The 15,151-nt window shown below is 43.6% G+C and overlaps 2 protein-coding genes across 2 annotated transcripts in view; both read left to right on the forward strand.

Moving 5' to 3' along the window:
• Positions 1-205: 205 nt before the first annotated feature.
• Positions 206-7,462, forward strand: cct2 (chaperonin containing TCP1, subunit 2 (beta)). The gene is made up of 16 exons (XM_048234458.1): positions 206-312; positions 1,747-1,821; positions 2,162-2,227; positions 2,414-2,525; positions 2,644-2,720; positions 2,858-2,970; positions 3,499-3,701; positions 3,998-4,098; positions 4,250-4,377; positions 4,488-4,591; positions 5,048-5,167; positions 5,490-5,618; positions 5,921-6,024; positions 6,284-6,383; positions 6,739-6,880; positions 7,144-7,462. The coding sequence occupies exons 1-16, from the start codon at positions 310-312 to the stop codon at positions 7,172-7,174; spliced, it is 1,608 nt and encodes a 535-aa protein (XP_048090415.1). The 5' UTR covers positions 206-309; the 3' UTR covers positions 7,175-7,462.
• Positions 7,463-8,305: 843 nt separating this feature from the next.
• nots (nothepsin) overlaps positions 8,306-15,151 on the forward strand; it is a 9,168-nt gene continuing 2,322 nt past the window's right edge. Inside the window, exons 1-5 of the mRNA XM_048234477.1 lie at positions 8,306-8,388; positions 9,243-9,423; positions 9,617-9,734; positions 13,442-13,560; positions 13,911-14,110. Coding sequence (XP_048090434.1) covers positions 8,333-8,388; positions 9,243-9,423; positions 9,617-9,734; positions 13,442-13,560; positions 13,911-14,110 — 674 coding nt within the window. The 5' untranslated portion in view covers positions 8,306-8,332. The remainder of the gene's footprint in view (positions 8,389-9,242; positions 9,424-9,616; positions 9,735-13,441; positions 13,561-13,910; positions 14,111-15,151) is intronic.

Raw genomic sequence — 15,151 nt, forward strand, 5'->3', positions numbered from 1 at the left:
TTTAATCATATTAATAATTTCAACGTTGTTACAAGTTGAAACAAGTTACAACGTTGACTGTAAAAACTGTTCTGTCCTGTTCACAAATTATAAAGGATATATATATTAGACCTAGGCAAATAAGTTTTTCTTATTCAGCGCGCTAAAATCTAGCTCGACAAGATCTGGGCGCAGAGCCCTTATTCTCTGTGGGTGCGAAGATGTCTTGTGAAAACGTATCTACGTCAGAGTATTCGCGTGCCTAATGCGACAGCGTTGACTGGTTGGTTCCTCCCTGAACGTCCACGGCCTCAACCAACTTCAGACATCATGGTAAGCGAATACCTTTGTTGTATTAAAGTTCTGAATGTTGAGTATTCGTGAGTTTTTGTGTGTTAGGATTGGTTCATACGTGAACGTTTGGTTTTGAAGAGAGATAAGAAGATTAAATTGACACATTTGTGTGCTTCCTCTTGTCTGAATAAGATGCGCAATCCATTGACAGGGGAAAGCACATGGGCCCAAGCTAACGTTACCGTTACAATAAAGCCGATCATGCTAGCATGCTAATGTGTTGCAAGAAGAAACACTTGTGGAAATAGAGGGCTGTTCTAAACCTGACAATGAAGTAGTGTCAAGCTGACCCTTGCCAGCTTTGCAGAATGTTTACACGCAGATCGTGGATATAGGCCTAATGCTTGAGTGAATGAAACAAGCTTGCTATGCTAACATTACCCAGCTCACAGCCCCACACGCCTGAACTGTATTGTAACTGAAGCAGGTAGCTAGCAAAACTAAGGCACTGTTACCCGTTTCAATTTTTATAATTTGAAGTGTTGCCTATTATATAATCTGCGTTAGAGATAGTTATTTTGTTTTACACGTGTGTGTAATACTTTGTAATTTGAACTGGTTCACACCAAGTAAAGATTAGCATCGATGAACAGGCCAGTAAGCTTCTAGTGGTTTCTTAGGAGAAGAGGGAGGAGACCGTGTGCTAGTTTAGCTACTTTTGTCAACGAGATAGAGAAAACTGCTTGGGGAGTGACCATCTTAATGCATTTTCATGGCCGTTTCCTTTTTACAATGAAGGTCTAGACCATATTCAATGTTTTCAGATTGCACGTTACTACATGCTTATTAGAGTTTTTGTTTATCAGATGACACATACTGATCCATGTTTGATGCTCGCATGATACAAAGCTGTCTGTACATAAGCAATAATGATCAGACTGTTTGCTATTGCTAATATTAGTCATAGTAGTAATTCATTTGACCGACGCTTTTATCCTAAGACGTCGATAATCACGGGGCCAGTCTCCTCGGGGCAGCTCAGGTTAAAGTGCCTTGCTCAATGGCACACGGGGGAAACAGGGAATCAAACCCACCCGGATCGTGCAGGTTATAGTTGATTAATCTCTCGATTATTTCTTCAATAAATAGAGTAGTAATCAATCAATAAAGTAGCAAGAAATAGTGAAAAGGGTCGTCAAATGTCAACAGTTTAGTTGAAGATAAATTTAACAGGTGCAGTCCTAAAGCAGATTATGCATTTTTGTAATGATTATTGCATTTTTTGTCTTTCTATTCAAGATGTCCGGGAGCTGTACACCTGGTGCTTAAACTCTGATGTCCACGCTTTTCTGTGTTTTTTTTTTTTTTTTTTTCTTTTTCTTTCTTATAGCCATATAAAGGCATTCACTTGTGAGGGCACACTAACCATGATTAGTTATATTGACCCTTCTTAATTGTTTATTTTCACAACAGGCGTCCATTTCAATGGCACCCGTTAATATCTTTAAGCATGGGGCTGATGAAGAGAAGGCTGAAACCGCCCGCATGGTGAGTTGAGTCGCTTCGTCAGGTGAAAACTGTCAAATCATTAGTCATATGTGATTACGTATCTCTCCACTTTGCCACTTATGGCTGTCTGTCTCGTCCTAACATGTTGTATATTTATTGCGTTTTTGTATTTGAATTATTATTGTATGCCATGCACCTTGAGCACATTCCTTGAATGTGAAAACATACTTGGCAATAAACCTGATTCTGATTTGCTGTGAAACATCACTTGCTCAATAAACCTGATTGTGATTTGCTGTGAAAACATACTTGGCAATAAACCTGATTCTGATTTGCTGTGAAACATCACTTGCTCATGGGTTTCTCAATTAATTCACAGTCGTCCTTCATCGGTGCCATCGCCATCGGAGATTTGGTGAAGAGCACCCTAGGACCAAAAGGGATGGTATGTGAAGGCAGTTTGGATAGATATCAGGCATTTCCTAAATAATAATGTTCATTATATGATATGATTTCATACAGGAAGGCCTGCGTCTTCTGACTAGTTTGGTTTATGCTTGACATACACATGACTGAACCTGAAGATGCTGTGGGGGTCCTCATTTGCTGACATCTTGCTGTTGTGTTTTAGGACAAAATCCTTCTGGGTGGTGGCAGAGACGCCACTGTCACAGTAACCAACGATGGGGCAACCATTCTGAAAGCCATTGGCGTGGACAACCCGGCTGCCAAAGTGCTGGTTGGTGCGTACCAACTATATGTTACAAACTTACATTTAATGGGATTCACAATTTGTAGTACCATGTTGAGTCTGTAACTTGGAGTTGATTGCTTTTGTCTTTCTCTCCTTCATACACACAGATATGTCCAAAGTACAGGATGATGAGGTTGGAGATGGTACCACATCGGTCACAGTTCTTGCTGCTGAGCTACTTCGGGTATGTCTTCCCGCCTCACTTCCGCATCTCACATATTTTGTGTGGTGCTTGCCACTCCTGTCTCTCTCTTTTCTAGTCAGTAGTGTTCGTTACTGAATGGTTTACAGACAGAATTAAGATTTATGTTGGACTTTTAGGAAGCTGAACTCCTGATTGGCAAGAAGATCCACCCTCAGACGATCATCTGCGGCTGGCGAAAGGCCACCCAGGTGGCCCGTGAGGCACTGAAAGCGACTGCAGTGGACCATGGGTAAATATTACGTTTCTTAACTCAATTTTTGATATGACCTGGTATTTCTTGATCTGCATTGCTTAATTTTTATTTCTTCTGGAAAACTACTCGATCACTCTGTATAGAGCTCAACAATGCCTGGCCACTCTGGTTCTGGAAGTAAAAATCTCTTTAATTATCTCCATTGAGAATTCAATTATAAGCCACCAGATTGCAACTATCCCAGGTAGACTTGCTATGAATTATGAGGCTTTGAAGCGATTGTATATGCTGATACAGATGAAACAAGTTCATATAATATTAACGTAGTTTGAAGAACATCTTTAATTTGCTAGCACAAATCCTGAAGTGTTAGGCAGCATTTGATTGGTAGAGATGAAACTCTGAAATGGGCCTAAGAACAACCTGGGGTGTATTTTTGGATGTTAATAAGTGTTAGAGAAAGTGGTATGTTTTATTGTGTTTATTTTATATGTTTATTGTGTTTATATTTTATATGTTTATATGTTTATTGTGTTGCTAAATCACTCCGTCCACCCCACACAGTAACGACCCAGAGAAGTTCCAGCAGGACCTGCTGAATATCTCCCGCACCACGCTGTCCTCCAAGCTGCTGACCCACCACAAAGACCACTTCGCCAAGCTGGCCGTGCAGGCCGTGATGAGGCTCAAGGGCTCCGGGAACCTGGAAGCCATCCACGTCATCAAGAAACTGGGGGGAAGCCTCACCGACTCCTACCTGGATGAAGGTATGAGGGAAGGAGGGAGAGAAATTGGGGAGGAAGGGAGGGAAGGACAGAGGAAGAGAGGATGGAGAAGATGAGAAAGAGAGAAATGATGCATTAGGGATGAGTTGGACAGTGAAAGCTGAAAGGAAAGGTAGAAGAGCCTTGGGTGATCAGTGTTTGTTTTATTTTGTTTTTAAAGACCTGTGTATGTTTGGGGGGACTGTTATACATACCCAATTCATTTGGTGAAGATTTATTAATAACATGTACTTGGAGCCTGCTAACCGTTTTTTTTTTTTTTTTTTTTTTTGTAAAAGGATTCCTGTTGGATAAGAAAATTGGCGTCAATCAGCCCAAGAGGATGGAGAATGTCAACATCCTCATTGCCAATACTGGCATGGACACAGACAAGATCAAGGTCTGCATCCTAGTTCTCACTCTTCTCTTGACAATCGTTGCATCAGCTATGTGAGTTCTGTACAGGGAGCATGTGACCACTGGATCTCTGAGCTGCTCTGGGTAAGGAGTGTGTTTAGGAGGGCGTCTGATCTGCGTGTGTTCCCTTTCAGATCTTCGGCTCCCGGGTGCGTGTGGACTCCACGGCGAAGGTGGCCGAGATCGAGCAGGCGGAGAAGGAGAAGATGAAGGAGAAGGTGGAGCGCATCCTCAAGCACGGCATCAACTGCTTCATCAACAGGTACGTCACCTGCACACGCCATCAACTGCTTCATCAACATATAGAACGTATTGGCTCCTCCTACCCTTGTGGCCCCTGACCGTATGCGATTGGGTTGGTTCTCTTCTCAGGCAGCTGATCTACAACTACCCAGAGCAGCTGTTTGCCGCAGCTGGAGTAATGGCCATCGAGCACGCAGACTTTTCTGGAGTGGAGCGTCTGGCACTGGTCACAGGTGAGGGAGAGAGCGAGCGAGCGAGGGAGAAAGACTCTGGGTGTGTTTCTTTGTCTACTTAATAATTTGTTGAATTGACGTTTTGGAGTTCAGGAAGGTTTCACTTCATTATTCAACTTACATCATCTCATGTGAACAAAACTTCATGCATTTTCATGCATGCAGCTTCATAAATTGTATTCCTTGTAAAACTATCCAGATGCACAGTGGTCATTTTCATGCATGCAGCTTCATAAATTGTATTCCTTGTAAAACTATCCAGATGCACAGTGGTCATTTTCATGCATGCTGCCTCATAAATTGTATTCCTTGTAAAACTATCCAGATGCACAGTGGTCATTTTCATGCATGCTGCCTCATAAATTGTATTCCTTGTAAAACTATCCAGATGCACAGTGGTCATTTTCAGGAAAGAACGAGGGCCATGGTATTTGACGTTTCCTTTGTCTCCATCAGGTGGCGAGATCGCCTCCACGTTTGACCATCCTGAGTTGGTGAAGTTGGGCCACTGTAAGCTCATCGAGGAGGTGATGATCGGAGAGGACACACTCATCCACTTCTCCGGCGTTGCCATGGGTACGACCTGTTGCAATAAACTAATCTAAAGGAAGGCACAAGCAGAAAGGGTCGCCTGAGGACGAGTCTGTGTAGTATGCAGCTATTGATATAAAAAAATATGTATTTGTGCATTATAGCAATCAAAGAAACTCTAAATAGATTGGATAAAGCTGTTGGAAGCATTTTATTCTGAAGAAAAGGATGTATGAAGTAGACCGTGTTACTAAGCGGAAACCTGGCTGCAGTCCTAATGTGAATACTAACGGTGTGTGTGTGTGTGCGTGTTTACGTGTGTGTGTGTGCGTGTGTGTGTGCGTGCACGTGTGTGTGTGTGAGACAGGTGAGGCTTGCACCATTGTGTTGCGCGGAGCCACTCAGCAGATCCTGGACGAGGCCGAGCGCTCTCTGCACGATGCACTCTGTGTGCTCGCTCAGACCATCAAGGAGACGCGCACCGTGTTCGGCGGAGGTCCGTATGCCCTCCATCTTGCCGTTTAATAACACACCACATTCCATCTTGCCGTTTAATAACACGCCACATTCCATCTTCCCGTTTAATAACGCGCCACATTTTCTGCATCTTTCCCTTAAGTTTGCACATTTCTGTCCATTTTTTTCTCCACTTCAGTTTAGTAGCACATAAACCAAGTTCTAAATCAGACATTGTTTCTGAAGGAATGCAGACTAAGCTTTAGTATGACACTCTGACCTTGGCCAGAACACTCTGACCTTGGCCAGAACCCCTCATGTGTGTTCTCGCCCCCTCCCCAGGCTGCTCCGAGATGCTTATGGCAAAGGTGGTGACTGATCTGGCCAACCGAACGCCAGGCAAAGAAGCTGTCGCCATGGAGTCTTTTGCCAAAGCTCTGATGATGGTGAGCCTCTTCATGGCCTTTTTCAAGTTATGCCTGGACACAGTGGAATTCATGTATAATCCACAGAACTCTCACAAATACTTTGTCCGACATATAATCCTATTCATTCACTTAATGCCTGAACACAAGAGCAAGATAATTAATTGTGAACATGCAAGTACACACACACACATGCATTTCATCAATAGTAGTCTTAAAGTGGTCTTAATTCAGCGTGTTGAAAGCTGCAGCATCTGTTAACGCGTGTTCTGTCCTCCAGCTGCCCACCATTATTGCAGACAACGCCGGCTATGACAGCGCAGACCTGGTGTCCCAGCTCAGGGCAGCGCACGTAGAGAACAAGACCACCTATGGCCTAGGTGAGTGAAGAGAACACACACACACACACACACACTGTGTATATGCATTTGATAAAATGCGGTGGCACACGCACTGTCCACTCTTATTCCCTGAACAATATCCTGTGCACACATTTGGTAAACTATGTTCCTACTTCCTCACGTACACATGACTGGGTGTTCCAAGTTCATGGTTTAGTCTCTCAGCAGAATAAGTGGTAAACCTACTAATAGAAGAACTCTATGGCGTCATTGTCCTGGCAAAATAAGTCCATACTTGAGTGAGTTAACTAATCCAGGATAGTCAATAACCGCTTGTACATGAGTTGGTGTGTGTTTATCGTGGGCGGTGACCTTTGAACCTTGCCCCCCCCAGACATGCAGAATGGCATCATCGGCGACATGGCCCAGCTGGGCATCACTGAGAGCTTCCAGGTGAAGAGGCAGGTGCTGCTCAGCGCCGCCGAGGCCGCAGAGATGATCCTGCGTGTGGACAACATCATCAAAGCCGCGCCCAGGTAAGGCCTACATATCCCAGTGTCACGCCACACGCGCACACACACACACACACACACACACACATGCAACTCAATTTGTGTACTACATAAACATTCCATGCTCTCTAATAGATAGATAGATAGATAGATAGATAGATAGTTATTTTATTGATCCCCAAGGGGAAATTCAAGAAGTAGATCCACACATGCAACTGTTACCATATAAAGACACACAGTTGTTTGGCTTCAAAATCAATACATCTGCAACCCTCTTTTTTCTGCAGGAAACGAGTACCAGACCACCACCCTTGTTAAGTAGTGATGAGTAGTGTGGGAGTATGAAGAGGACTAAAAGCATGAGGATGATGAGCACTGCATATTTATTACCTTTGGGGTGCAGTGTGTGACCTCGCTCACCTGTTTCCATGTGTGTGTGATGTCATTCATCTGTCTCGTTTAGTTTGAAAGCTCCGTAGTCACAGATTTTGTCATACGTTGAATGCACTGTTGCAACCTGGCCACGCCACACCCTCGTCTGAAGCAGGAAGGCAGTATGGACCGTGTTTGTTTACTGAACAATAAAAATGTACTCGTGCTACCAGACGTCATGATTCTTTTCTGATTCACTTCCATTTGAAAACCCTTTTAAAGGAATGAAGTATTGGCTCTCCTTTTGCACTCACAATTAGTTTTGCAATTAATTGTAAATTGTTATAATATTTGTGGACATTGCATATTCAGTCTGTATTTCAGTACTAAGTTAAAAGTGGGTGGAAACCTCAAATGTGGAGGTGGGCAAATGTGGGGTGGGTTGAAGGCTGAAAGTGTTGGTGAACTCTGGGTATGTTTGCTCTGCTTGGCCTGGGGGGTATTCCAAGTACGTGGTTTAGTGACAAACCTGGGTAAGTTAACTCCTAGTAAGGGGTAAACCTAATAGATGAGCTGTATGGCTTCATTCTCCTAACAAAACAATACCACAGGGCTCTTGTTGTAGGTCTACCACTTGCTCTGAGTTTACTTACCCAGGTTTATCATTAAACCACGTACTTGGAATACCCCCCAGGCCAGCAGGCTGCCCTGGGTCACTGTAACCTGGCTATGGGTCAGGAGGGTAACATCTGCCCTTACCCTTCAACCAAAAGACCCAATCATTTATTTATTTAAATCTCTGGAATACAACTGCAACAGTTTGAATGCAGATATACCCATGTTAGTTTTAAGTACAATACTTCAAAACCCTTTGTGACTGTAATACTTCTTCAGTAATGTGCAGAATTTTGAGAATTGATCAATCCCTCCAAAAGACCTGTTAAGTGCACTGTGACCTTATTCACAAACGCTTACGTACACACAAACATGCTGAGTGTGTGTGTAGTGGAATGGCATGATACTTACTGATTGGCTGATAACATCCCCTCTCGTCAACCACTCCAACTTGCACACACACACACACACTTGGACCGGAGCGTGACGATGAGAGGGCCGATTCTGCTTCTTTTCTGGGGCTACACGGTGCAGGGGATCGTGAGGTGAGTCTGCCTTCACCTGGGGACAACCACCTTCACAGTAACCGCTAGCAACATCTGTCAAAGTAAGGGACACAGCTGTGCGTTTACACCAGGGGTGTACTCATATCAGGCAGTGGGCCAGACTTGTTGGAATGAGACCTCACGGGGGCCGTCGTGGTCATTAACATTCTTCTGCATGGGTATAAGAGTGTTGTTAGAAGATATGCTTCTTTACTGTACCCACTTATGAGCAAACTAGTACAAGTCATGTACTGCTGTCATATACCACTCTTTTCCTCTTAAAATACCTCTTCTTGAGTATGGTTTAATCAATTGATCATATCATAGAGGTATTGCTTATTACGCAACTATATGTGAATATCTTTTTTTTTTCTCTGGGGGGCCGCATGAATCCTGCTGGCGGGCCTGATCTACTCCCTGCTGGTGGGCCTTATGTTCCTGAATTTCCCCTCGGGGATCAATAAAGTATCTATCTATCTATCTATCTTGACACCCCTGGTTTACACTCATTAAGAGATCAAGAAGTTGAGAGAATGCAAGGGGCTGGACACTCGTGGCCATTGTTTTGTTATTTCTTTGTTTGTAATGTCAGAGCGGAGTACCCTTGCCTCAGCTCATTTCTGTCTACACTGGAGAAATAAGACTAATTGAAGTGACAAATTGCCAGTCTGCCCTGATTTAAACCCACACAGTGCCCAGTCTGGTCTGATTTAACCCACACAGTGCCCATCTCTCTCCAGTCTGGTCTGATTTAAACCCACAGAGTGCCCAGTCTGGTCTGATTTAACCCACACAGTGCCCATCTCTCTCCAGTCTGGTCTGATTTAACCCACACAGTGCCCATCTCTCTCCAGAATCCCTCTGCAGCGCTTGCCATCCGTTCGCACCCAGCTGCGGCAGACCAACCGTCTGGAGGAGTTCTTTCGAGACCACCAGCATGACATCTACCAGCGCACCTACGTGCAGTGCTTCCCTTCGGGCACCCAGTCCCTCTCTAAGGGCCGCAGTGCTGAGAAGCTTTATAACTTCATGGATGTGAGTGTCACTGGGTGTGGATTGGTCTGGGCTTAAATCAACTGGACATCACTGTCTGGACTTGGTTTGGCTTTAGCATTTTAGTTTAAGCTACTGGCAAGAGTTAGGTTGCCCTCTTTATCTAATTTATTTAATAGTAACTGCAACGAGTAATATTGTATTGTGTGTGTGTGTGTGTGTGTGTGTGCTGCAGGCTCAGTACTTTGGTCAGGTGAGCCTGGGTACACCTGAGCAGAACTTCACCGTGGTGTTTGACACAGGCTCAGCTGATCTGTGGGTTCCCTCCTTCTACTGTGTCAGCCAGGCATGCGGTAAACACCATCATGACACCATCTCTTCTCTCCCTACTGCATATACACACAGCTCATTAGCAAGTATTGGACTTGCAAAAGTGTGCTAACGATACTAATGAGTACTAAATAACACTATGCTGTATATCTCTAAGTCATCATATTTATTGGCATGCTTTATTAGCAGTTCTTACTGACACATTAGTAAACTGTATCATTATGTTATTACCAGTCTGAAATGACAAGAGGTAAGAGATAATGACCTTGCTGAAGTAATCCATGACACTTGGACTTGGTTGCCATAGGGATGCTCACATGGTACCCTAGGGCAATTCCATGGAAAATTACATTTTTTGTAACATCCATAACGCCAATAAAATGGTATGGTATGATGTGAATGATTACATGAAATTTGAGCATTTGCTATTTTTGGCTGAAGAATGTAAATGAGAAGAAATGCACAAAAAATAAATGTTATCATTCACATCATACAAATGCCAAGGCATTTCACTGGCATTATGGATGTGACAAAAAGTTAATTTTCTATGGAATTGCCCCCTAACTTTAAAGCTTGGCTAATGTTTGAGAAGAGAGATGGGGTTATGAGAAGAGAGATGGGGTTATGAGAAGAGAAGAGAGATGGGGTTATGAGAAGAGAGATGGGGTTATGTTTGAGAAGAGAGATGGGGTTATGTTTGAGAAGAGAGATGTGGTTATGAGAAGAGAGATAGGGTTATGAGAAGATGGGGTTATGAGAAGAGAGATAGGGTTATGAGAAGATGGGGTTATGAGAAGAGAGATGGGGTTATGTTTGAGAAGAGAGATGGTGTTATGAGAAGAGAGATGGGTTTATGTTTGAGAAGAGAGATGGGGTTATGAGAAGAGAAGAGAGATGGGGTTATGAGGAGAGAAATGGGGTTATGTTTGAGAAGAGATGGGGTTATGAGAAGAGAGATGGGGTTATGAGAAGAGAGATGGGGTTATGAGAAGAGAAGAGAGATGGGATGAGAAGAGGATAAGAAGAGAAGAGGTTTGAAGAGAGATGGGGTTATGAGAAGAGAGATGGGGGCGATAAGAAGAGAGATAGGATTATGAGAAGATGAGAAGAGAGATGTTTGGAGAAGAGAGATGGGTTAAGGAGAATGAGAAAATGGGGGATTATGCTCTTGGAGAAGAGAGATGTTTGAGAAGAGAGATGGGGTTATGAGAAGAGAGATGGGGTTATGTTTGAGAAGAGAGATGGGGTTGATGAGAAGAGAGATGGAGTTATGTTTGAGAAGAGAGATGTGGTTATGAGAAGAGAGATGGGGATATGTTTGAGAAGAGAGATGGGGTTATGTTTGAGAAGAGATATAAATATAGGAGAAGAGAGATGGGGTTATGAGAAAAGAGATGGAGTTATGAGAAAAGAGATGTGGTTATGAGAAGAGAAGAGAGATGGGGTTATGAGAAGAGAGATGGGGATATGTTTGAGAAGAGAGATGGGGTTATGTTTGAGAAGAGAGATGGGGTTATGAGAAGAGAAGAGAGATGGGGTTATGAGAAAAGAGATGGAGTTATGAGAAAAGAGATGTGGTTATGAGAAGAGAAGAGAGATGGGGTTATGAGAAGAGAGACGGAGTTATGAGAAGAGAGATGGGGTTATGAGAAGAGATTGGGTTATGAGAAGAGATGGGGTTATGAGAAGAGAGATGGGGTTATGAGAAGAGAGATGCAGTTATGAGAAGAGAGATGGGGTTATGAGAAGAGAGATGGAGTTATGTTTGAGAAGAGAGATGTGGTTATGAGAAAGAGATGGGGATATGCTCTGAGAAAGAGATGGGGTTGCGAGAAGAGAAGAGAGATGGAGAAGAGAAAGAGATGGGTAAGGAGAAAAGAGATGTGGCTATGAGAGAAGAGAATGAGAAGAGAAGAGAGAGCTATGAGAAGAGAGATGGGACATGTTTGGAGAAGAGAGATGGACGCATGAGAAAGAGAAGAGAGATGGGGTTATGAGAAAAGAGATGAGCTAAGGAGAAAAGAGATGTGGTTATGAGAAGAGAAGAGAGATGGGGTTATGAGAAGAGAGATGGAGTTATGAGAAGAGAGATGGGGTTATGAGAAGAGAGATGGGGTTATGAGAAGAGAAGAGAGATGGGGTTATGAGAAAAAGAGATGGGTTATGAGAAGAGAAGAGAGATGGGGTTATGAGAAGAGAGATGGGGTTATGAGAAGAGAAGAGAGATGGGGTTATGAGAAGAGAAGAGAGATGGGGTTATGAGAAGAGAAGAGAGATGGGGTTATGAGAAAGAGATGGGGTTATGAGAAGAGAGATGGGGTTATGAGAAGAGAGATGGGGTTATGAGAAGAGAGATGGGGTTATGAGAAGAGAGATAGGTTATGAGAAGAGAAGAGAGATGGGGTTATGAGAAGAGAGATGGGGTTATGAGAAGAGAGATGCGGTTATGAGAAGAGAGATGCGGTTATGAGAAGAGAAGAGAGATGGGGTTATGAGAAGAGAAGAGAGATGGGGTTATGAGAAGAGAAGAGAGATGAGAGATGCGGTTATGAGAAGAGAAGAGAGATGGGGTTATGAGAAGAGAAGAGAGATGGGGTTATGAGAAGAGAAGAGAGATGGGGTTATGGGGTTATGAGAAGAGAGATGGGGTTATGAGAAGAGAGATGGGGTTATGAGAAGAGAAGAGAGATGGGGTTATGAGAAGAGAAGAGATGGGGATGGGGTTATGAGAAGAGAGATGGGGTTATGAGAAGAGAGATGGGGTTATGAGAAGAGAGATGGAGTTATGAGAAAAGAGATGGTTATGAGAAGAGAAGAGAGATGGGGTTATGAGAAGAGAGATGGGGTTATGAGAAGAGAGATGGGGCGAGAAGTTATGGGGTTATGAGAAGAGAGATGGGGTTATGAGAAGAGAGATGGGGTTATGAGAAGAGAGATGGAGTTATGAGAAGAGATGGAGAGATGGAGAAGAGAAGAGAGATGGGGGGTGAGAAGAGAGATGGGTTATGGAGTTAAGAGAGATGGAAGAGATGGGGTTATGAGAAGAGAAGAGAGATGGGGGTTATGAGAAGAGAGATGGGGTTATGAGAAGAGAAGAGAGATGGGGTTATGAGAAGAGAGATGGGGTTATGGATGAGAAGAGAGATGGGGTTATGAGAAGAGAGATGGGGTTATGAGAAGAGAGATGGGGTTATGAGAAGAGAAGAGAGATGGGGTTATGAGAAGAGAGATGGGGTTATGAGAAGAGAAGAGAGATGGGGTTATGAGAAGAGAGATGGGGTTATGAGAAGAGAAGAGAGATGGGGTTATGAGAAGAGAGATGGGGTTATGAGAAGAGAGATGGGGTTATGAGAAGAGAGATGGGGTTATGAGAAGAGAAGAGAGATGGGGTTATGAGAAGAGAGATGGGGTTATGAGAAGAGAAGAGAGAATTTGAAGGTACTACTGGCACTGGCCAATACAGTCATGCTGTCTCTTTCTTTCAAACATTTTGTTATTTCATCTTTTAGTGTCATTACTGTTAGTTTTTCTTTCTTTCTTTTTACCGACTTCCAAAACATACCCTCCTCTGTTTGCCACAATCTGTCACTTAAATACCTCTTGCACACCAATATCTTCATATTCCTGTCATCCCCTCCTTGCAACCTACACCCTCCCCCCAACCACCACCCTCCTTGCAACCTACACCCTCCCCCCAACCACCACCCTCCCTTCCTGTATCTGTTTCCAGATAATCACGAAAAGTTCAAGGCCTTTAAGTCAAACACCTACATCCATGATGGGAAAGCGTTTGGTATTCACTATGGCTCTGGACGTCTGATGGGTATAATGGCAAGAGATGTCCTGAAGGTGCTGTTCCATCCTCTCACAGTCTCAATTTCTCAATGTTTGTGTATACGTGCATGCGTGCATGTGCGTGTATGTATATGTGCATGCGTGCATGCGTGCGTGTGTGTGTGTGTGTGTGCGGGTGTGTATGTGTGTGTGTGTGCATGCGTACGGGTGTGTGTGTGTGCGGGTGTGTATGGGTGTGTGTGTGCATGTGTGTTTGTGTACATGTGCGTGTGCGTGCGTGTGTGTGTGTGCGCATGCGTGCGGGTGTGTGTTTGTGTGCGGGTGTGTATGGGTGTGTGTTTGCATGTGCGTGTGCGTGCGTGTGTGTCTGTGCATGTTTACGTGATACTGCTCTGCCTCCACAGGTGGGCTCCATCACTGTGAAGAACCAAGAGTTCGGGGAGTCGGTGTATGAGCCAGGCTTCTCCTTCGTCATGGCCAAGTTCGACGGCATCATGGGGATGGGCTACCCAGACCTGGCTGAGGAGATGGGGGCTCCTGTGTTCGACAGCATGATGGCGCAGAGTCTAGTGGAACAGCCCATATTCTCCTTCTACCTCTGCAAGTAGGCATTCCGCTGCTCACTGCACACAAGATAACAGCCCTGTCATATAGACATACAGATGTGTGATAACAGCACTGTAGATGTGTGATAACAGCCCTCTCATATAGACATATAGATGTGTGATAACAGCACTGTGACATATAGACATATAGATGTGTGATAACAGCACTGTGTCATATAGACATTTATTCCACTGCTTGGTTGAATTTCCCATTGTCCTACGTAATTTAGAACGACCATTGACCATATGTTATTTGCACACGTATGAAGTAGATCCATTTTTTGGCCGTATCACACTTGCATATTAATTCGCTGAACTCGTTGTGAAGTTTAAATGAACTGTCACGTTGCATCTGAGCAGTAATTGCAGACGTTCAGAACATTGCAACATTGTAGCATATGACGGAGGTGGCTTTTAGCTAGATGGATGACAGCAGGCTAAGTAAAATAGCGATGTTTCAAAGCTAAAGTTCATCAGAATCTTGGGATACGCCCGCTTGACAACGGGAGAGATAGAACTAACGACTGGCCTTTGGCCATAGCAACTATCCATTTAGAACTAGTGGAATAAGCGGGATAGTGGACTCCACGGTGGTCTGTTCACAGAAATTAATGCACTTACGAGGTTCCGTAAGCTCCGCTTCGCGTCGGGCCCGTTTTACAACCTCGACCGTGCATTAACTTCTGTGAACAGACCACCGTGTCGTCCATTATCCCTTACATAGATGTGTGATAACAGCACTGTGTCATATAGACATATAGATGTGTGATAACAGCCCTGTCATATAGACATATAGATGTGTGATAACAGCCCTGTGTCATATAGACATATAGATGCAAAATAGAAATGATGATGAGGATGATGATGATGATGATAACAATGTAGTGAGGATGAAGATAATTACAACAATGATTACTTAAGAAATATTGATAATAAGGTGATTTTCATGGTGGTAGTTCCAAAATGATGAGAATAAGCTTTTTTTTAATTATTATTATTTTATTTTAATGAATAATTATTATGATTGCATCAGTTGATGA

The sequence above is a fragment of the Alosa alosa genome, chromosome 23 (genome assembly GCF_017589495.1).
Source record: "Alosa alosa isolate M-15738 ecotype Scorff River chromosome 23, AALO_Geno_1.1, whole genome shotgun sequence".
Taxonomy (NCBI): Eukaryota; Metazoa; Chordata; class Actinopteri; order Clupeiformes; family Clupeidae; genus Alosa; species Alosa alosa.

Coding starts and splice junctions, on each gene's coding strand:
- cct2 (XM_048234458.1), top strand. Junction 5,168..5,489: donor CTTCTCCGGCGTTGCCATGG/GTACGACCTGTT, acceptor TGTGTGAGACAG/GTGAGGCTTGCACCATTGTG. Junction 6,025..6,283: donor TTGCCAAAGCTCTGATGATG/GTGAGCCTCTTC, acceptor TCTGTCCTCCAG/CTGCCCACCATTATTGCAGA.